The sequence below is a fragment of the Bufo gargarizans genome, chromosome 4 (assembly GCF_014858855.1).
Source record: "Bufo gargarizans isolate SCDJY-AF-19 chromosome 4, ASM1485885v1, whole genome shotgun sequence".
Lineage (NCBI taxonomy): Eukaryota > Metazoa > Chordata > Amphibia > Anura > Bufonidae > Bufo > Bufo gargarizans.
The window spans coordinates 77,837,115-77,859,003 of NC_058083.1; the positions used below are offsets into that span (position 1 = coordinate 77,837,115).

At 44.5% G+C, this 21,889-nt stretch overlaps 1 protein-coding gene across 1 annotated transcript in view; it reads right to left on the minus strand.

Moving 5' to 3' along the window:
• Window positions 1-21,889, minus strand: part of TRAPPC12 (trafficking protein particle complex subunit 12) — a 113,377-nt gene that overhangs the window by 54,208 nt on the left and 37,280 nt on the right. The window contains 2 exon segments of the mRNA XM_044291251.1: window positions 11,926-12,064; window positions 16,649-16,762. Coding sequence (XP_044147186.1) covers window positions 11,926-12,064; window positions 16,649-16,762 — 253 coding nt within the window.

Below are 21,889 nucleotides of genomic sequence, written 5' to 3' on the forward strand. Positions count from 1 at the left end.
TCCTGATAAAATGAAGCACAATGGCCTTTCTTATACAAGTACAGAATCAGACCTAACCCAAGGCGGCTAGCAGTCCTGCCACAACCTAGGCATAGCACATCCTAATTAGTGCCCGCAGAAAGGAGCCTGCCATGCAGAACAAGGAGAGATGTGCCACGACAGCTTTATCATAAGAGCTTGTGTGGGACAAAGGTCAGTTTTACATGTCAACGCAGGGACCCTGAACTCAACAAGATGCGAGAACAAAGATACCAGAGGGAACAAAGCAGATGTAGCGGTGGTCTTCTAATCTGAAGTCAGAAAATCCTGCAATTGTTTAGAACTATCAGACACCATAAAATAAAATTCCATGTTTCCAGAAAGGAGACTGCTATAAACCCCTGAACATGCAAGTTTCTTTCAATGGGTGGAGAGGTGTAATCCACTGGCATTGCCTCTAGAAGGGGCCTACCTAGTGCTGAAGCCTAAAGCTTTTTCCAGATGGCAGCTCCTATAAAAACATGAATGATCCAGCTGAAATCAGCTCAAGAGGTTGAACGCTACTTCTTTCTGTCACAGCAGGAGTACATTAGAGATAAGCGGCCATTGCAGTGTCTAGCCATGCCAATTAATACACAGTGCAGTCACATTATTATGACCACCAGCTAATATCCAGCGTAAATCGCCATGTGTAGCACAGACAGCAGCTAGATGGGCTGGGGGTGACTCAATAAGGTCCTGGTAGGTTGTTATAGGTATCTGGAGCCATGATGACTCCCACCACCATGCTTGACTGTGGCCAAGACACACTTGTCTTTGTACTCCTCACCTTTTTGCCACCACACCCGCTTGACACCATCTGAACCAAATAAGTTTATTTTGGTGCATCCCACAGCTGCTGGTGGGTGCGTGGGGGAGGATCCACAGAGAAGAAGATGATCGAGGTGGTCCCACAGACGCTCAGTTGGGTTCGCATCTGGGGAATTAGGGGGCCAGAGTAGTACTTGGAAGTCTTGGTCAAATGTGAATTCGCTCATCCCTAATCATGTTGGATTATTGCCCTGCGGCCCAATTTCCGAAGGGAGGGGATCATGCTCTGCTTCAGTATATGTTGGCCTTCATGGTTCCCTCAATGAACTGTAGCCCCTTACAACTGGCAGAACTCATGCAGCCCCAAACCATGACACTCCCATCACCATGCTTGACTGTGGCCAAGACACACTTGTCTTAGTACTGCTCACCTGGTTGTCCGCCACACCCGCTTGACACCGTCTGAACCAAAAAAGTTTATTTTGGTCTCATCAGACCACAGGGCGCGGTTCCAGTAATCCATGTCCTTAGTCCGCTTGTTTTCAGCAAACTGTTTGCAGGCTTTCTTGTGCATCATGTTTAGAAGAAGCTTCCTTCTGGAACGACAGCCATGCAGACCTATTTGATGCAGTGCGCGTTGTATGGTCTGAGCACTGACAGGCTGACCCCCCACCTCTAACCTTTTCAGCAATGCTGGCAGCACTCATACGTCCATTTTGAAAAGACACCCTCTGGATATGACGCGGAGCTTGTGCATTAAACTTCTTTGGTCGACCATGGCAAGGCCGGTTTTGAGTGGAACCTGTCTTGTTAACCTGCTGTATAGTCTTGGCCACAGTGCTGCAGCTCAGTTTCAGGGTGTTGGCAATCCTATTATAGCTTAGGCCATCTTTATGTAGAGGAACAATTCCTTTTTTCAGATCCTCAGAGAAATCTTTGCCATGAGATGTCATGTTGAACTTCCGGTGACCAATATGAGAGAGTGTGAGAATGATGACACCAAATTTAACACATTTGACCCCCATTCACACCTGAGACCTTGTAACACGAAAGAATCACATGACACTGAGGAGGGAAAATGGCTAATTGGGCACAATTTGGCCATTTTTACTCAGGGGTTTACTCACTTTTGTTGCTAGTGGTTTAGACATGAATGGCTGTGTGTTGAGTTATACAAGCTGTACACTAACTACTTTACATTGTATCAGTGTCATATCTTGTCCCAGGAAAAGATATAATAAAACAATTACAAAAATTTGAGGGGTGTACTCACTTTTGTGAGATACTGTATATGGGTGCACGTGATCTGCAAGGATGGATTTATACCCAAATCAGTTACAAATGCCTTCCACATGGATGAGTGGGCCCAGAGAATGCCACGAAAAACATTCCCCAGACCATAACACTGCCATCAACTTGAGTTCTTCCAGCAATGGTTGCAGAGTGTTCGTTCTCTGATATTTCTTGCCTAACACGCCAATGTCCATCCATTCAATGAAGCAGAAAACGTAACTCAATGGAGAAGGCAACCCTTTGCCAATCAGCGCAGGTCCATTCTCAATAATGGCGCAAAAATGTAAGCCTTTTCTGCCAATGCAACTTCATTAGCAGAGGTGCAATGACCATCCGTCTGCTTCAGAGCCCCATACGCAGTAGGGTTCAGTGAACTGTTGTTTCAGGCACATGTCTAGTAGCCCCTGGTTCATTTTGGAGGTGTGCTGCTCCACTGTAGCGTGTTGGTGTACCTTTGTAGCTGATGTTTACTTCTCACATCAATGGCACAGTGCGATTTGCAGTTTCCATGTAATTTTTTGGGCAATCATGCAATTTGTCACGATACACTTTCTCCAAAGCACAACACGAACAGTTCACAAACTGCCCAGTTTCTGAAATACTGCCATTGACCTGAAAGCCAATAATCATCACTTTTTACACCAAAGATAAATTGTCCCTTTTACCCACGACAGCAACAAGGAATGTGTGTGGAGACAGGCTATCGCACACGTCATATACCCACCAAGCCAGGTCCCCAGCATGGGACTTCCTTCATGAACTACAGGCTACCGACCTCAAAATTAGGAAGTGGTCATAATAATAATAATCGCCTGTGTAGTATTAAATGGGCAATTCAACAAGCCCAATTTATTTCTCCCTCAGACCAGGCATGACAGTGTGTCAGAGAGCCCCTATATGCACATCGATTGTTGATGCGGTGCATGACAACCAAATTATGATCAGTCCCTCTAATTTAAAAGCTTCTCCCTTCACATGGGAAACCACCCTCCTCCAACAAATCTGTGGCTTACAATATATTTTTCTCGTCTATGGACAGTGTCTAATACTGTAGCACATTCTCACGGAGCTCCAACTCCAGACACAGCTCAAAGAAAAAGAGTAGCACGGTTTCGGCATCCTGTGCGTGCTCAGTGTGATTTTAATCAGATATATTTTCCTGTGAAAATTCAAAAAGAAAATTTCACTTTTCGTATTAGGTTCTATTTCAGCTGGAGTGTTGAAAAACCTGCTACTTTCACCTCCAAGACACAGGAAAAATACTAATTTAGGCACTAATTGATGTAACGTCAAAGGAGCTGCCAATAGTCATTGGTCTATCCTAAACTCTTATCCATAATGAATGTGGTTGTCAGTCATCCATCTTGTTCCCCACGGCTGCTGTTCTCTGCCAGTCTATATATTGACTTCCTATCTCCTACAGAACTCGATGCTAAGCTCTACTTTTGACATCGTGATCCGAACTGGAAAAATCGACATATAACCAGGCAGCACTTTCTTACAATAAAATCTCACTTTTAGGATGCAGATTGCACCCCGGCCCTGGTGCATGAGGGTCCCAAACAAATCTGCCATATAAGATGACACCAGATGGCACATGATAGGTGGCGGTGCAGTTACAGATTTTACATCGCGGCCAAGGAGGTTCAAGTTACGCCTCAGCAGAGAAGACATGATCTAAGGATTAGCCTGGAGTTATACACCTGCCATTTACTTATATCTGGGTCTGGGACTAGCCAACCACCAGGCACTATGGCAGCCATTAAAGCCGTCTTAGAGTCTGGCGTGTCATCTGCACCTAGTTACACAGAGGTGCACCCTCCATTCCTGCTATTATGACATCACAATAAACCCCCTCATTCATTAACCACTTAAGGACTGGGACAATTTAAATTTTTGCGTTTTTGTTTTTTCCTTCCCCCTTTTTGAGAGCCATAACTTTTAAAATTTTCTGTTCACGTAGACATATGAGGGCTTATTATTCTGGCACCCTTCAATTTACCATATCTTGCTTTGGTAAATGGGAAAGGAATTAATTTAACCATCTCAGCCCCCCTAGCTTAAACCCCCTTAATGACCAGACCACTTTTTACAATTCTGTACTACACTACTTTCACCGTTTATCGCTCGGTCATACAACTTACCACCCAAATGAATTTTACCTCCTTTTCTTCTCACTAACAGAGCTTTCATTTGGTGGTATTTCATTGCTGCTGACATTTTTACTATCGAAATTTACCGAAATTTTTGCAAAAAAAGAAATTTTTCACTTTCAGTTAGAAACTACATTTCTATCAAAATTTTTCTCTAAATGTATTGTTCTACATGTCTTTGATAAAAAAAAAAAAAATTAAAAAAAAAGAAAAAAGTGTATATTTCTTGGTTTGGGTAAAAGTTATAGCGTTTACAAACTATGGTACAAAAATTTGAATTTCCGCTTCTTGAAGCAGCTCTGACTTTCTGAGCACCTGTTTCCTGAGATTCTACAATGCCCAGACAGTAGTAGAACCCCACAGATGACCCCATTTCGAAAAGTAGACACCCTAAGGTATTCGCTGATGGGCATAGTGAGTTCATAGAACTTTTTATCACAAGTTAGCGGAAAATTATGATTTTTTTTATCTTTTTTTTTTTTTTCCTTACAAAGTCTCATATTCCACTAACTTGTGACAAAAAATAAAAACTTCCATGAACTCACTATGCCCATCACGAAATACCTTGGGGTTTCTTCTTTCCAAAATGCGCGAGAAGTAGTTTGAAATCAAAATGTGTAAAAAATGCCCTGTGAAATCCTAAAGGTGCTCTTTGGAATGTGGGCCCCTTTGCGCATCTAGGCTGCAAAAAAGTGTCACATGTGGTATCGCCGTACTCAGGAGAAGTTGGGCAATGTTTTTTGGGGTGTCTTTTTACACATGCCCATGCTGGGTGAGATAAATATCTCTGTCAAATGACAACTTTGTATAAAAAAAATGGGAAAAGTTGTCTTTTAGAGAGATATTTCTCTCATCCAGCATGGGTATATGTAAAAAAAGACACCCCAAAACACAAGTTAGCAGAAATTGATATTTTTTTGTTTTTTTCTCACAAAGTCTCCCTTTCCGCTAACTTGGGACAAAAAGTTCAATCTTTCATGGACTCAATATGCCCCTCAGCGAATACCTTGGGGTGTCTTCTTTCCGAAATGGGGAATATAAAGTGAGAAGAATTCTGGAATATAAATGTCTAAAAATTTTTACGCATTTAGATTCCGTGAGGGGTATGGTTCATGTGAGATTTTATTTTTTGTCACAAGTTGAGACTTTGTAAGAAAAAAAAAAAAAAAAAAAAAACAATTTCCGCTAACTTGTGCCAAAAAATTGTCTGAATGGAGCCTTACAGGTGGGTGATCAGGGAGTCTATATGGGGTGATCACCCCCCTGTCATTGATCACCCCCCTGTAAGGCTCCATTCAGACGTCCATACGCGCTATGCGGATCCACGGATCGGATCTGCAAAACACATACGGACGTCTGAATGGAGCCTTACAGGGGGGTGATCAATGACAGGGGGGTGATCAGGGAGTCTATATGGGGTGATCACCCCCCTGTAAGGCTCCATTGCAGCGCCTCAAATCCACTAAAGAGCAGGAGATTGCTGGGAAGGAACGCTTCCTTCCCGACAATAGTCTTCTCGTCACCCCCATGTAAATGCAGACTTTAAAAGACCTGCCATTAATTCTGACATGTTTTAGTAAGTACCTGCACTCCACATAAACTAATGCCGGGGCATTGCTTTCTTACGGCACATTTACACTGTGCAGATGAGCAGACAATTGTTGGGCGGGCAGGCAGCGTTCCTTCCCGAAAATTGCCTGCTTATCAGTGGAGGTGAAGAGCTGCATTAGAGGGAATTCACATGCCCATTATTTAAAAAAAATAAATAAAAATAAATGGATCCTGTAAAAAAAATAACGATCCTGCGCATCAGTTATGCACATTTGGCATCCATTTGAGCCATTTCCATGTGAGATCTGTTTTTTAGATCGAAAAAACTTCTGCATGCAATACATTTTTTTGTGTCTTAAAAAACGGATCTCAGACGGATGCCAAATGTGCATAACTGATGCACAGGATCCATATATAATTTTTTTTTTTTACAGGATCCTGTTATTTTCCCCTGTTCTTATGACGGATCAGAAGAATGGAAAATGAAATGGTGATGTGACTCTCCCTTACATCACCTCTTCTGTAGGAGGACAAGCTATGTCTACTGTCATCTCTTGTCCGCATACAAATTTGTTGTTTCTGGACAGCAGATCCCTGTTCACGCAGCACCATCTGCTGCCCAGAAACCATGACAGAGGTCGCTCATACAATCGGCTGATCTGCGGCTCATTTACACGGGCCGATTACCTGGAACATTGGGCCATGTAAACCTGCCTGAGTAACTGTGTTGTGCTATTCCCTGTTTCTCCTGAAAATTAAAGACAAAAATAAAAATAGATGCTGCAGAATAGTTATTTCATGAGGAATACAAGTAATTAAGGTTGTTTTCGATCCCAAAATTTTTATTTGGTTTCAATACCATAAAAAAGTATTGCGATACTCGATACCATGCGAAAAATATAAAACGCCAAAAAAGCTGCGTGCTATCCTACTTTTTGGGGGGACAAGGTGAATAAAAAAAAAAAGGGCGCACTGCACTACCAATGATAATTAACGTTTAATATAAAAATACAGCCGGCGGCCGTGCAGCACCTGTGGGGTTAATTGCCGCGGATCACAGCACCCCATCAGAGGCAGGGTGCCGGCAATGTGTTTCTGCCGCTTGTATTTGTATTAAACTTTAGTTATCACTGGTGGCGCAGTGGCCACAGCCCTCCTCCGCCCCTCTGCGCTCTCATTGGTGGCAGCAGCAGCGACACAGGGGGGAGGGGAGACAGCTTCCTTCTTCCCTGTGCTGCTGAGGGAACATGGCACACGCGGAGAGCCGAGCTCTCATGTTCTCTGACACTGGGCTGTGCAGTAGCACAGCCTAGTATCAATAAAAGGCAAAAGGCAAATCCCGGTATCATATCGATACCGGGACAAAAGTATCGACTTGGTATCGAAAGTTCGATACCCGAAACAACCCTACAAGTATTTACTAAAATGTTCTCTTTAAAGGGGTTATCTCACTTCAGCAAATGGCATTTATCATGGAGAGAAAGTTAAGACAAGGCACTTAACTAATGAATAGTTATTGCCCATTTTGCTGGCTTGATTAATTTTTCCATCGCATTATAACACTTCTTGTTGTCATGATTAGAACCACTATGTAATCCAGCAGTGGTTGTCGTGGTTTCACACTGTAGGAAAAAAACGCTGGCCTATGCTCACGATAGTGGGTCCGGCCACCAGAGAGGCCAGCAATTTTTCCTATAGTGTGCAAGCATGGCCACCTGTCACGGGTAATGGGGAGGGGAAAACACCAGATAACACAGAAGGAAGAAGAAGCTAAGGGAGAGGGATTGTGACCTCCTAGGAATCCCTAGACCTCTCCCCGACTCCTGCCAATATGAGTAGACTCTGAAGGTGGAAATACTCATACACCGGAACCTTAGCCCTAGAGGCCCTGGAAATCCCTAGGAGTGGTGGCAGGGAATGAGACTACTAGTTCCTTCCCAGATGAAGGAACCAGCGTCTCCCTGAGGCCTAGTAAACAACAAACAAAAGCGAACAACAAAATGCAAAACAAGATGCACTTAGCTTAGAAAAGAATGGCGGGACAGGAGATCCAAAGGATCATAACCAAACAACACCACTGCAAGGTGAAAACAGAGAGACTGTCAGATACCCTCACCTGCCGCCAGTCTTTCTGATCTTATCACCCCTGTCATAGGAGGGACAGTGACACAAACGTTGCTGGATTGCAGGGTGGTGGTAAACATGGAAACGAGCATTGTATAGTGTAAAAGGAAAAATGAACCAAGCCAGCAAAATGAACAACAATATTACATTAGTAAATGCCTTGTATTACCTTTCTCAACATAATAAATGCCATTTGCTGAAGAGAGACAACCCTTTTAAGAGAATTAGACACTGGACATCCCTTGCCATGGAGAGACACAACTTTACATGGAGAGAAGTCCACCTCCTGCACCATGTATTCTTCTTGCTGAATGTTTTTTTTTCCATTAACAAGTGATTTGATGTGTAAGTGGATAAATACCTGTGAACCATCAACATCTATATATTCTCCCGTTTAACAATTCCCTCTAATATAAATATAGATATAAAAATCATTAAAATCAAATATAATACTTTATTGTTACAGTAACACAAAAATCTATTAAAACCCATTAAAAACAATAACGGAATTAATGGATTTGTGTGTTATTGTAACAATTTTACACCAGTACGAGGGTTAGTAAGACCACAGAGTGCACCTGTCTTTGTTATAGTATTTTTACTGTTTATCAGATCCACACATTTGCTATTCTGTGTCGGATGTCCATTGTGGTACTTGTGGTCCACTGCAGGCATCCTCCATTGTATGCATTTTTGCTGGGGATTGCCATTAGTAGCGGGTCAGAAGTGCAGGATCTGCCCCCCCCGGTATAGATACATCACTGCATATGGTGTTGAGCACTTCCTGCTATTTAATATCACACCAATCTGTAGTTTGTATATTGAATTTTTTGGAGGTGTATAAACTCCTAGTCTGAATGTTCCTTTATTTCCATCCACAGGCAGCATTCTGGTGCACATGTGAGGCCTGGGCTATATCAGCCAGTCTTGGGTGGGGCTCAGAGCTCTCAACCTTCCTCCCATTGTATGCATGGTCTCATGCTGGAGGTTACTGGGAGATTGCTGCGAGCCCATACGGCCCAGGTAGGTTTAGCGTTAGGTCCCAAGCTACTTGAGGAACCTTGGCGCGGTGCTCGGGCTCAGACATGTCCTCCAAGCAGGATATGTTGGCCAATCTCTCAATTTTACACCAATACGAGGGTTAGTAAGACCGCAGAGTGCACCTGTCTTTGTTATAGTATTTTTATTGTAACAATACAATAATATATTTGATATTGATAACCACATTTTTCTTTCAGATATTAGAGGGATTGGGTATTCGTGAGAACATATAGGTGTCGATTATATTAAGAGTCTCTCTCTGAATAGGAGGGGCATCTGTTATATAGGTATTGACATGTGAACCATCATCTAGCAACAAAGCCCTCAGTCGGTGGGCGACTACCAGAACAGTCGCCGACTATACGCAAAAGCTCTGGATACAGGGGGATACAATTTTATTAAAAAATGTAAACTATATAACACAAACATTTGCTGGTAGCTGTGGCACCAGATAGTTCGCTCTGAAAAATGTCTAGGTCTTTAAAAAAACAAAACAAAAACGTGAGGCAGAAATGACCTGCTGTTTTACCACGCGGCAGGAATGCAGAGCCTTTCAATTGTCAGGAAGAGGAACAGCTGAAGGTTGCACATGAATGAGAAAGAGCAGAAAATCAAATGATTCTTGTGCAGAAGTCGGAAAAAGCAGACAGGGAAAACCAGTAATTATAAGGGAAGGAAGATGCAAATTGAACAAATGAAAAGGCAATGGCTCCCAGACGGGCACTTTAGGTGAAGGAGATTTTCCCCTGCAGTATCAAAGTGACAGAAAGAGGTCTCCCGCTATTATCGAGACTCTCTCACCCATCAGCGAGAGGAATGTGCTAGTGTGCGGAATGCACATTATTCATCTCTCATATCTGCACAGAGAGATGGATACTATGGCAGTTACCATCGTAGGCACACTGAAGGGTTAATTTAAAAAGTTAAACTAAACTGAGAAAAAAAAAAATGATAAAATGAATCGGGAATAAAACCAACTGGCTGTTAAAGGGGTTGTCTGACTTCAGCAAAAGGCATTTATCCTGTAGAGAAAGTTAAATGAAATGCGTTGCCAACATTTTTATCTCCCAGTTAGAACTAGATAGTTAAACATCTTTTTTTATTTACTGATTACACATTTATTTCTTCTATTTCCGGAACATGATTATGGGGTCGACCATCTTGCCTGAGCTGTTCTGAACAGCATTTAGAGAGCATTACAAAATTGCTTTACGGCAGCCCCATGGACCATAGACACAATGGTCTGGAGGGGACCTCACTGACTTCTATGGGGGAGTCTTCTAGGCATGCTCTGTGACCTGAGCAGAGGTCAGGAGGGAGGAGATAAGCTGCGATATCACCTACTGTGACTGGTGGACCCTGTGTTGTCTGTACACGGAGGGGATATAATGAGGCTGTAATGTTAACCAGGTAACTGCAGTAAAGTGATCTGTACAGACCCAGAAGTGGCGCCTAGTATTACGATTAGTGGCCAGGGAGAAAACTGCAGGGTTTTGAAAGCATATATATACCATCATCTTCAGATCAGTGGTGCCAAACGCCTGGGACCCACACGCTTCCGGGGCCACAGCCAGTGATTCCTGGCACAGAATACAGGTACAAGTCTGCACCTAGCCTAAGAAATTATCAGACTACAAAGACAGCAACTCCCTGATATCATTCTAAAATCAAACAAGCTATACTATAAAGGAAAGCTTACAGCAGCCTGTATTCTGTATCTTGCTCTGCACTGTCCTGGCTGAGTTACCACTGATTTGAATGGGCAATTGTAACTTGTATAAGATCTGGACAAAACATATGCTAGGCATGTCTTCTTTTGTATTTTAACGTCCCGTTTTGAGTGTTAAAAGGATTATGTTGGATAAGCTATCGATGACGTATCCTCAGGATAGGTCATCAATAGAGATGAGCGAACTTCTGTTTTAAGTTCGGCGTCTAAAATTCGGCTTCCGGTTAGCGGAGAATCCCGATATGGTTCCCGATATGGATTCCGACTTCCGTTGTGGTCCGTGGTAGCGGAATCAATAATCGTCCATTATTGATTCCGCTACCAGTGACCACAACTGTATTCGGAATCCATATCGGGATTCTCCGCTAACCGGAAGCCGGACTTTAGACGCCGAACATAAAACACAAGTTCGCTCATCTCTAGTCATCAATATCACATCAGCGGGGCTCTGACTCCTAGAACCCCTGCAAAATAGCCGTTTCGGGAAGCTGCGGCTCTGTGGCCTCCCAGCAGCTTACCAGGAACAAAGCCGTACATGGTATAGCCGCTGTGCTTGGTATTGCAGCTCAGCCCTATTGACTTTAATGGAGAGGAGCGGCAACTAGGCCAGGTGACCGATGTACGGTGATGTCACCTGGCCTAAAAAGCGGCTGCAGCAAGCATCTTCAAACAGTTGGTCGGCAGGGGTCCTGGGTGTACTGAGGATAGGTAGTCAATATCTTTTCCTGGATAACCCCTTTAATGTAGTATGAGGACGAGGATTAATAGTATATTGGATTAGAAGTGCTGGGCAGCTCTCCTCTGACTTCCTGTACATGACATTCCCTCACACCTTCCATAACTAACTCTAAGGTCTCGTTCACACTTCAGTAAGTCACAGACCTGTGCTGTTCATGTACTCCGCAGACAGCTCACCTACCCACTGATTTTTATTAGTAGTACCTCCGATTGTGGAGACATGCACTACTTTGGTCCGTGATGCAGACCCTTTTCACGAACCATAGGTAGGAGATGCCCTAGGAATTCATTTTCAGCCTAGCAGTGTCTGTGGAATATGGATGACACACGGAGGGGAAAAAACAGACACACAGATTATTCATCGACATCTTCACAGATGAAACACGGATGGATTTTCCAAGGATGTCATAACTGATACGTAAATGGAAATGAGGCCCAAGTTGACTCCATACTGGGCTCCGAACCAACATTCAGACTGGACAACTGAGAAATAACAAAGCGTCTTACCTCTGCGGCCCGGATAAATGTGAGGGTAATATTCATAGTAAAGATCTGGCTGGTCGAGGTTTTTAAATGGTTCAAACTCCATCTCTGCATTTTGAAAAAGTCCAAGCTTCACCAATAAGGACAACCGGAGAAACCAAAGCTGGAAGACACATCAATATAAGGTTGTCAGCCACTAGTTACTGATACTATGGCTTTACATGGCTGCTGGGTGGCATGTCTGCCCCAAGCCTGAAGGTAGGGCAATTGCCTGCTTGTTTTATGCTTTCCTCTTTTGCCCTGTACAATAATGGGTGTTCCTCCTCAGTCACCTTCTATTAAAAATTCAATTTTGTTACATGGACCATACCCCATACCAAGCTGGATCTATATTAATGGAGTATTAATGGAGTATTTCTGGAATTACTCAGAATTTTAACATATATGCTCATGTACATCTTCTCCGTGCTATTTCTTTTTAAATTTGGACTCTCCTGACCCGTTTCAACCATGTAGACAAAGCCCTTTATTTTCCATCCTGTATGTACCACTTCCTGTTGTTGTATCCAACCAAACCCATGATGCACTTCTCCTTTCTCTGCCACAGCTCCAGCCCGGCCCCCAACACCCAACTAGAGTATAGCTCCTCCCACCAGCTAGTTACAAAGACACTCCCTCATCACTGCCCCTAACACCCAGCTAGTTTATAGCTCCTCCCACCAGCTAGTTACATAGACACTCCCCTATCACTGCCCCTAACACCCAGCTAGTTACAAAGACACTCCCCTATCACTGCCCCTAACACCCAGCTAGTTACATAGACACTCCCCTATCACTGCCCCTAACACCCAGCTAGTTTATAGCTCCTCCCACCAGCTAGTTACATAGACACTCCCCTATTACTGCCCCTAACACCCAGCTAGTTACATAGACACTCCCCTATGACAGCCCCTATCACCCAGCTAGTTTATAGCTCCTCCCACCGGCTAGTTACATAGATACTCCCCTATCACAGCCCCTATCACCCAGCTAGTTTATAGCCCTTCCCACCCAGCTAGTTACATAGACACTCGCCTATCACTGCCCCTAACACCCAGCTAGTTACATAGACACTCCCCTATCACTGCCCCTAACACCCAGCTAGTTTATAGCTCCTCCCACCCAGCTAGTTACATAGATACTCCCCTATCACAGCCCCTATCACCCAGCTAGTTTATAGCTCCTCCCACCAGCTAGTTACATAGATACTCCCCTATCACAGCCCCCATCACCCAGCTAGTTACATAGACACTCCCCTATCACTGCCCCTAACACCCAGCTAGTTACATAGGGGCAGTGATAGGGGAGTGTCTATGTAACTAGCTGGGTGTTAGGGGCAGTGATAGGGGAGTATCTATGTAACTAGCTGGTGGGAGGAGCTATAAACTAGCTGGGTGTTAGGGGCAGTGATAGGGGAGTATCTAACACCCAGCTAGTTTATAGCTCCTCCCACCCAGCTAGTTACATAGACACTCCCCTATTACCCAGCTAGTTTATAGCTCCTCCCACCCAGCTAGTTACAGACACTCCCCTATCACCCAGCTAGTTTATAGCTCCTCCTACCCAGCTAGTTACATAGACACTCCCCTATCACTGCCCCTAACACCCAGCTAGTTTATAGCTCCTCCCACCAGCTAGTTACATAGATACTCCCCTATCACAGCCCCCATCACCCAGCTAGTTTATAGCCCTTCCCACCCAGCTAGTTACATAGACACTCCCCTATCACTGCCCCTAACACCCAGATAGTTACATAGACACTCCCCTATTACCCTAACACCCAGCTAGTTTATAGCTCCTCCCACACAGCTAGTTACATAGACACTCCCCTATCACCCAGCTAGTTTATAGCTCCTCCCACCCAGCTAGTTACATAGACACTCCCCTATCACCCAGCTAGTTTATAGCTCCTCCCACCAGCTAGTTACATATACCCCCCCCCCCCCCCCCATCACTGCCCCTGTTGCTGCTCTAACTGCCCATGGACATGATATCACAGGAAATAAGAAAGAGCTGCATAGACAGCCCAGAATGGAAGATAGGTGCAACAAAATGATGAGAGGATGAGAGATTTACTAACGTAGGTTTGAAAAATATTATAATTGCAGCTTTTTTCATTTTTGAAGGAAAATTAAAGGGGATTTTAGGCTGAGGCTACACAGCAACTTTGGCTGCGATACTTAAAGGGGTTATCCAAGACTATAAAAATGTCCCCCATGTGCCGGGCCCCTCACAATGAATATAATTTACCTGGCTCCCCTCACCACTGTTGGTGCTTCTCCCCGTGCGCGGATGTAAACATTCGGTGTTGGGGGGAGCAGCCAATGGCAGGCGGGGACAGGGAGGAGCCTAACTAGCATCACCTGCGATGCTAGGGAGACTCCTCCCCGCCCCCTCCTGCCATTGGCTGCTCCCCCCAACACCGAATGTTTTCATCCGCGCACGGGGAGAAGCAGCAGCAGCGATGCGGGGACCAGGAGCGGCGCAGGGAGCGAGGCAAGTAGATTCAATGTGAGGGGCCCGGCATATAGGGGACACACTTCATAGTCTAGGATAACCCCTGCAAGTAATTAACCTGATTGGGGTAGTGTTGCAACAAGAAAGTTGCTACAACCCAACACCAACCCCCGCAGGGTTGGATTTCTTGTGACTGTCAGCTTGTGGTAACGTGCTGTATCAATTCCACTGGGCTTTCAAGATCTCCGCTTGCTGTAAACAACCATCATTGTTTATTTCTCTGTGGATAATTATCTGTCTTGGTCAAGTGATTTTTATCCACAGATTCCTACTAAGTGACTGCAAGCAGAGGAGGGAAGAGACCTGTTAATCAAGCAGTGAGGAAAAGCAAGCGGGGAACGCCCAGTTGACACTTCTCCCCATGCCTGCCTCTAATAACAAAAACAAAACAAAAAATAAAATAAAATTCTCCCTCACTACAATCAACTACATTGTCATTCTAACTACACATTTTAAATCCACAGTATATTGATTCATGCTGCAGATTTCACCCTTTGCAATGCATACTGTGAAATTCAAGACAAATCCACATGTAACTATTGCAGATCTGGCCACGAATTTGTAGTGGATTTACACCCTGTGTGGCATGAGATCAGTGGCACTGGTACAATGTATACTGCTAGAAAGTACAAAGGGGTCTTGATCAGGTTTGACAAGGGTAGAGTCACTTAAGAGTATGTTAAAACGGTATTTCATTCTGCAAAATGCTGGTACTCACTCAGGAACCAGATAGACCCCATCATAGTAAATGGGATCTGGCAGACGCCAACGGTGTCTGGCATATGCTGGAACAGAATACCAGACTCAGGCGCCAGTCTGAATCTAGCCTAACACAAAGACAACAACTCCCTGTAATTCTACAATCAAACATCTCCTTCGGCTGTGCTAGCTGTACTATAAGGGAAGGTTACAGCAGCCTGTATTCTGCATGTAAGATATGCAAATTAGGGCTCGCAAGTGCCCAGGGGCGGCGTTACTCTCTTAGGTGCCCTGCTTGCTCAGCCTTTTCATTGCGTCCCCCCGCCCCTTCCTACCCTCCGCCCACCCATCCTTTCCCTCTGACCGCCTTTCTACTAACTCGTTATTCTGCCGATATCCCGCACCTGCGCACTCATTCCTTTGGCCGCTGCATGCGCACTGCGATGCCCATTCCTTGTACGGCATCACAGTAATTAATGCGCATGTGCCGATGGACCGCCTCCTTTGTTGTGTTTTGGCGTCGTTAGCCGGCCAAAGGAATGAGTGCGCAGGCGCGGGATATCGGCAGAATAACAAGTTAGTAGAAAGGCGGTCAGAGGGAAAGGATGGGTGGGCGGAGGGTAGGAAGGGGCGGGGGGGGAAGCAATGAAAAGGCTGAGCCAGCAGGGCACCTAAGAGAGTAATGCCGCCCTGGGCACTTGTGAGCCCTCATTTGCATATCCTATAAAGATCGTTTTTGATGGTTCTATAAGTCCAGGATTGATGCCAGAGGTAACGTTTTTATTAACTGTAAGCATGCTAGGGAGCTGTGGGAAGGGTTAAAAAAGTGAAATGCTGGTGACAGACTCCCTTTAAATCATAATTTTTCTCAGCACTACGAGCACATATGAACATGAGACCAACACAGAGGCCTTCAGCTGCCAAGCGCACATGTAACAGGTCGGCCAATTTCATAGGTACAAATCTGCTGACAGATGCCCTCTAAGTACACTGAGTTTCATGTACTCTGTCAAGGAATTTAGTATGGGGGGGGGGGGGGGGGGGGGGGGGGAGATCCCATATCTGCATCATAGTGGGAAGCGGCTGGTTACCAAGAGTGTCTCTTGCTCTGCAGGTCCTGTCCTGTGCTGTGTTACCATGGATTTGAATGGGCATTGTGTAATACTTTATTTCCACCTTGGTGGCACTTCAGGGAATCGGAGCACTTACTGTTTTCACCTGTTCGCTGGGGTCCCAACGTGAGGACACCTTGTGATCAACATATTGTTAAAGGACCAAAGCGGAGAGCCCCTTTCAGTTATCAGAAAGATAAAAACACTTACCAAGAACATGTCAGCACCATCAAAATGGACCTCATTTATGCAAACCAATGATGGAAAAAAGCCCACCACAAAAATATGACAGCTAAAGCCTAACCGGCTGCTGTAGACAACACCTCCATTATTCTTTGCACAATTAGCGCTTTCCTTCAAGCAATAAACAGCGTTCTCACCTGCAGCGAGTCGGTGGTGTGGTTGGTTGGCTGACCGCTCTTGCCATACCCTTGCCCGTGGGCATTCAGAAGCCTCCCACTCAGGTCAACTGCCGCCCGCCAATTCTTACTATTCTGTGGGAAGAGAACGGAAGATAGTAACTAATAAATGATGCGAATAAAATGCTCAGCTGCTTCATTTGCTTGAAGCGGCTCGATCTAGTCATCAGTAATGATGACAAGGTCAGTAAAGATGGCCAGGAAAGCCGCGATGTCATTTGTCAAAGCTGTACGTATAATTAGGCAGTAAGTGAAGCCAAGCATGAGGCGCTGTTTAGAGCGAGCAGAAGACACCAACAATATTACAAACAGTACACCCCCCTTCATTTTCAGAGCTGTTAATGTCCTACATTTTACCGAGGGTGAAATCAGGAGCAGGCTGCATATATTATGGGGGGGAGGCGCAGCATTTTTCATATGCCTCGGAATGAATTTAATAAAGGAACTGAGCGAACTTAAAGGATAACTATCATATTTTCATTAAAAAAAAAAACAATTTTAGCATATGTTACTGCAGCAGCAGCATTATGCATAAAGCAATCTTTAGTTTCTTCACTTACCACTGTTTTCCTTGAGTTTTCCCCTTCGTTATGGCTGTTTTGAATCCTACATTATGAGGATCTTCTCAAAATGTCTCCTCTGCCAGTTCTCTGAGGCCAAAACTGCATTCCCTCAGGTCACATACAAACTTGCTGTAGCCAGCAGCTTCCTGCCAGCCAATCAGATTGGATTACTGAGAGACACGCCTCCTCACTCTGAAGCCTAATGCAGGCATGCAGTGTGAAGGACCGCCCCTCTGTCTTCCTAGCCAGAGACAGATGAGCCATAGCAACCGTCTTTTAAGGGAGCAGTGGAAAGGGACAGGAGACATTATAGCTGTTATTATAAGGTAATTACAGATCTTTTGGCAATCACTGACAGACTAACTCAGGTATACATGCCTAGCTCTAATAAACTAGCAAAAAAAAAAAAAAAAAAGACAGTTATCCTTTAAGGCATTTTTACTCAATAAATAGCATTATAAATCACTGAGGGACATAACATGACTTTGAAAGACATTCCTCACATACACTGGCCAGCTGTAACCTTAAAGGGATCTCCAGAACTTAGATATTGATTGCCTACCATAGGATAAATGATCACTATCAGATGAGTGGGAGTTAGGCACCTAGTACCCCCACCGATCAAGGTGTTTTGGGCATCCGGAAACTGCAGAGTGGATGGAACCAGAAGGTGCTTCAAGTGAACGAGAGCATAGCTGCAGGAAATTACAGAGTGATTGAGTCTTCTGTCCACTATATACTTTCCAGCAATTGCCCGAAAGAGCTGATCGGTGAGTGAGGTGGACCCCCACCGATCTAATATTGATGACCCATCCTGAAGATAGGCTATCAATATTTAAAACCACTGAAGTGAAGTGAAAAACACTGAAACTTGTGACAATGGCATCTGAAGTGGGAAGGCTGCCTGTACATAATGTAGTCCAGCAGCAGCGCATTGTCTACGCCTACGGGTAGCATTTACAGGGACGGCACAGCAATTAGCAGTGATCTGCAAGCAGATCTTATCGTCTGAGGGCAGATTTCAACAGCAAGTGGACAGTCAATTCTTGAAGTTGATGTTCTGGGCCAAACAAGCAAGTATATGGATTACAGGGCTGAGTTCCAAATATTGATGCTTAGATAACTGGGTCACAGCATGTTTTGTGGGGTGTTCTCGGTATGCAGAGGTTAGTACCTACAAAAAGAAGCCCAAGGGAGGACAACTGGTGAAACGGGGACAGGATAACAGAAATGCTCAATTCCAAAAAGGTTGGGATGCCAAGTAAAAAAGTCTAAATAAAAACCCAATGATTTATAAATCTCATGGACCCATATTTTATTCACAATAGAACACATATCAAAATGCCCCAGCCTGGCTCTCACTTGGAGCCATGGAAGCCACTCCCTTGTCCATAGATTCAATCCCATTACTAAACACTCAAAATCTGGCCGCTAAATATTTGGCCCAATTGATTTCCCCACATCTTACCTTATTACCACTATTGAAAAACCCTCTACTTCCCCCAGGATATGACTCACCAGTATTGTTAAGGTTCAGGACAAATAATGGACTTACTAAGGTCTACCACCTCCTTTCCACTTTTAACCTTCCTACAGAGCTTATTTGAGCTCCCATCTAAGGCTATTTTCACACTTGCGGCAGAGTGATCCGGCAAGTACCCTTAAGAAACTCCCTTAGAACTTTCCTCTTCTGAATTGTACTGACTCTGCCACCCAGATGCTAGGGTCCTTATTACACAAATGTACTCGAACCTAGTGCACACCTCTTATAGAACCCAATTGTCCTATGTTTCCAACTGGGAATCAGATCTAGGCTTAACTCAATTGGATGAGCAATGGAAACAAATTTGGGAATCCACCAGTAGGAGTGCCCAAAACACTAATGCTCGGAGTAGCTTTTAAAGTGCTATTCCGCTGGGATTTAGACCCATCCAGGATAGCCTAATGCAGTACTGGGCTACTCCTCCAACTGTAGAGGCTGTCAATTATTAGGTGATAGGTAACATATATGGTGGGCCTGTCGCAGGTTAATAATACATTGGGGAGATTTATCAAATCTGGTGCAAAGGAAAACAGACTGAGTTGCCCATAGCAACCAGATTCTACCTTACATTTTTTAAAAGAGCTCTGAAAATTTAAAAGGTGGAATCTGATTGGTTGCAATAGACAACTAAGCCAGTTCTAATTTGTACCTTTGGATCTGGGGCTACCTTCTCATCAATTTAGTAACTGGTTATAATCTCTGGAAAGATCCATGGGAAACACTACTTAGGTAGGAGGATCCTGAGAATTCCTGGAGAGTGGGACTGATCGGCTTTTTGTTCCCGTCTACTAAACAGACCCTAGCAGCTGCCTAAAAGAAACACTCTAGATTTTTCAGAAGTTAAGATGATTAGACTTCTATATGATTAACGAAAAAGTAACCTGTATACTGGCAGATTGACAGAATACGATCTTGGAGGTTACTTTTTCGTTAATCATATCGAAGTCTAATCATCTTAACTTCTGAAAAGTGTGTTTCTAGACAGCTGCTATGGTCCGTTTAGTTCTTGGTTCAACTTATGTTTCGCAGACCAACAAAGTGGTTCTCTACTTTCTGTGGGTCGTACACTTATGCCATAGAATGACCAAGTACATCTGCCATCCTGTGAGAACTCCCCCCACCTTTTCTCCCTGGTTTACATTCTGTATAGGCCGTTCATGTTATCTGTCATTCCAGTCTTCCTGTTTTATCCATGTCTACTGGTGAAAGGTGGCCATCCCCCTCCTTACCATTCCTTTTAACACCTATTCTTCTAGTTGGCTGCACCAGCCTCTCTAGGAGGTCTCTACTCCGATTTCCATCATTACAAGACTCTTGCTTTGTACATTGTTTCTTTTACTTATTATGCTAAGACTGACTTACTTCCTGAGACTTGTTTCTTGTCCCTTTTCTCATTTAATACTGTGCTTAAAGGGGTTCGGCACTTTGTTTAAACTGATGATCTATCCTCTGGATAGATCATCAGCATCTGATCGGCGGGGGTCCTACACCTGGGACTCCCGCCGATCAGCTGTTTGAGAAGGCAGCGGCGCTGCTGGAACGCCGCTGCCTTCTCAAACAGCTGATCGGCGGCGGTCCTGGGTTTCGGACCCCCGCTGATCAGATGCGGATGAGGATTCTAGCTGCTGTGGGGTTTCGCTCTAGTAGAAAGGGTAAGCGGGCGCAGTACAGAGGCAAAGTACAAGTTCTTAACTCAAACATCAGTGTTTATTCACACTTAAGGCAATTGCACAAAACAGCACGTAGTTTTGCAGCCTTGGTGTTAATTCACACACAAGTCACTTTGCAGGCAGTTCTGCCTCCAGTAGTCCATGGCAGGCTTTAGGGGGCCTGTTTCTCCAGCATGCAGCTCTCGGCCCTCCAGCATGGCACAAAGCCTCAGATCCCAAAAACAGAGACATCTCTGCTGAGCCCAGCTACCTATTTAAGGACAGCCAGGTGCTGCCAAAACTCTGGTCTGGTATTTGACCTCACCTGGCTGGAAACCAGCCCAGCCACACATGCTGGGAGGAAAATACCTGCCTTGCCAGATACAACCCCTCACTGTGTCACACTGCTCAACAGTCCTGGGTTTTCTTTGACGTTTTTTTCGATACATGATGCACCAAATGTTTTCCGTTGGTGAAAGGTCTGGACTGCAGGCGAGTTTGGTTCAGCATCTGGACTCTTCTTCTGCATAGCCATGCTGTTGTGATGGATTAAGTATGTGGTTTAGTGTTGATAAAGTTGGGTGACACCCAATAATACCAGCTGTAATGCAGCAACAAGGCTGAGTTTACCAGTAGTTGTAGTAAGCCATGAGGCCAATTACCACTAAGTAAAGCCACACGAGTTTTACCATGAATTGCCACGGTTTTGCAATGTGGCTTCTACAGGTAAAACTTGAACGACAATAGGGGAGATTTAAAATTCAAAACGTGCCATAATTCTGGTGCAAATTGCGTAAAAAACGAAACAAAAAAACTAACACACACACATTTATCCGCTGTTGTAGACACTTATTTTTGTGGCTTGTCTGACAAGGGGGAGTGGAGTGGTGTAGCTGCAACATTTTGAGCCAAAATGTGGTGCATTGTTTAGGTAAACTAAGCCAGCAAATGTGTGGCTAGACAGACTAAATATGCCCCAGATTTATCATCCAGCCTCAGCCACTGGGATAAACCTGGCACAGGTTAAGATGGTCTGTCTAAGGCTAGGTTCCCATTGCGGGTTAAGCTCCAGTATTCTGTTCCTGCATGCAGCAGCATATTGTCCAGCAGAATGCAGGTACTAGTGCTGGACCCCTTTATAGTGAATGGGATCCGTTGGGCGCCGGCAGTGTCTAGCATATGCTGGAACCAGCAATTCCAGTATTCTGTTACTATGCTGGAACCAAATATTGGAATTTATACCCTGAACAGTGTTAGGAAATCTGTCCCACTGTACATACCATGTGGCCAAAAACAGTGGGGGTCCTGAATGGGCCCGAGTGGTGCCTAGGCCATGTGACCGATGAACATGGCATCACTCAGCCTAGCGAAAGCAGCGAAAAGACCGCAGCGCTACTGCAGGCGTTGCTGCCTTCTCAAACAGCTTATCGGCAGGGATTCTGGATAT